We start from the raw sequence: 1,590 nt of genomic DNA, 5'->3' as shown, positions 1-1,590 counted from the left end.
GTGTGTGTGAGCAGCAGCTGGACTATGATAGTAGAGTTGTCCAGAGGAGGCTCTATGAGGAAGCTCTGCTGAAGATCACTCTGCCCGCTCTCAGCAGCAAAATGGACAGCAAGTGGAAGAATGTAGGTCAAACGCACTGCTCTGTCTCTTCAGTGGAAACATTCCTACTCTTTCTCATTTCACTAGTTTGAGTCTACCAAGTATCACATTTTCTTCTCTGTTCAGGAGCTGCAGCAGTTTGAGCAGTACATTTTCTCAGACTACAGCAGTTTCATCCTGGTTCGTAACATCTATGATGATGTACTGCAAAGCATCCTCAGCAAGGAGATAGAGACAGGTAAACACTGGTGGCTGCCACTCCAAAGTGTCCTGGGACCTTTGGGACCCAAATTAGCAAATCGTAGGACAGCAAAGGAATGCCCTGCTCTCCCTTTGATTGGCTAGTACTACTAATAATTATTAATAACAGTAATAATTATTAGTAGTAGTAGCACTTGGTGCCTTCGTCTGTTGGATTGGTTAGGTTTAGCATGTACAATGGGAGTGGTTGGGGTTAGGATAAGAACGTCATGTTGGGCCAATCAAAGGCAGAATAAGGCACATTAAGGTTGGCCATTTCTTTGCCATACTAGCTAGGATTCACACATTTGGGTCCTATAAATTTATGCATTTGCTGAACATACCTGTCTGTCCTCTCCTCAGCGGTCCAGGATGCAGCCAGTAAGAAGAGCAACAATCTCTTATTGGACACCTCAGACCTGGCCATTAGTCAGTACAGTCTGCTGGGCCTGACACCACCTCGCTCTGCGCCAGACAGTCCAGCCACTTCTGCTCGAGACTCCTCAGCAGCGGCCGCTGAAGATCCAGAACCTGCTCCTGTGGTGGAGGAAGGAGGTCAGAAAGTCCCTAAGAATGAGCCAGATCTTAACACTGATGCCAAACCTGACCCTGGTGTGACTCAAAGCCGTGACCAGAGCACAGTGTCTCCGTCTCCTGTGATTGTTGTGACCCAACAGTTCGATGAATCTGCAGCTGAGGAGGCTTCTTGCATCGAGGAAACCAGAGAAGAATTCCAGCTTGCTACTTCCGCACCTTCTAAGATGGAGTCAGCTACAGCTGAGCCTTCCAGCACAGCCCCAACTGACTCTGATGCAGCTGAAGTTGGTACACCAACCTCAGATTCCACCAATCCCATCACAGACTCCCCCGATCTTCTAATGTCCAGTCTATCCTCGCCACAGTCCACAGATGCTCCAGCTGCATGTGCTCAAAGTGATCCACCTGCAACGCCAGAAAGTTCTGCAACACCTGACCTCTCAACCTCAGTTACAGTGACAGAAGACACCTCGGACCAGCATCCCTGCCCCTCATCGTCACCCCCACCTTGTACAGATACTTCAGTTAAAATCAGGCTTGGGTCACTATGCGAGGCCATTGGTTGCGACTCTGTGGCACCTTCTGTAATGCAGACGATGGAACGGCAAACCACTGACAGAGCTGTCTACTTGACAGGACAAATAAAGGACAACTGGGAGGTGGAGAGGGTCAAAGAAGAGAAACAGTTAGAGGCAGCAGAAGAGGTGGAGGTGC

General features: G+C 49.1%; 1 protein-coding gene across 1 annotated transcript; it reads left to right on the top strand.

Moving 5' to 3' along the window:
* Positions 1-5: 5 nt before the first annotated feature.
* LOC121965596 (flocculation protein FLO11-like) lies at positions 6-1,586 on the top strand (the record flags this gene model as incomplete). The annotated part of the gene is made up of 3 exons (XM_042515731.1): positions 6-122; positions 226-337; positions 703-1,586. Coding segments are annotated over 3 exons (1,113 nt in total), but the record flags the coding sequence as incomplete, so codon positions are not given.
* Between the last annotated feature and the right edge of the window lie 4 nt (positions 1,587-1,590).

The sequence above is a fragment of the Plectropomus leopardus genome, unplaced genomic scaffold (genome assembly GCF_008729295.1).
Source record: "Plectropomus leopardus isolate mb unplaced genomic scaffold, YSFRI_Pleo_2.0 unplaced_scaffold20802, whole genome shotgun sequence".
In the NCBI taxonomy this organism is placed as follows: Eukaryota; Metazoa; Chordata; class Actinopteri; order Perciformes; family Serranidae; genus Plectropomus; species Plectropomus leopardus.
This window is presented reverse-complemented; position numbering and strand designations above follow the sequence as displayed.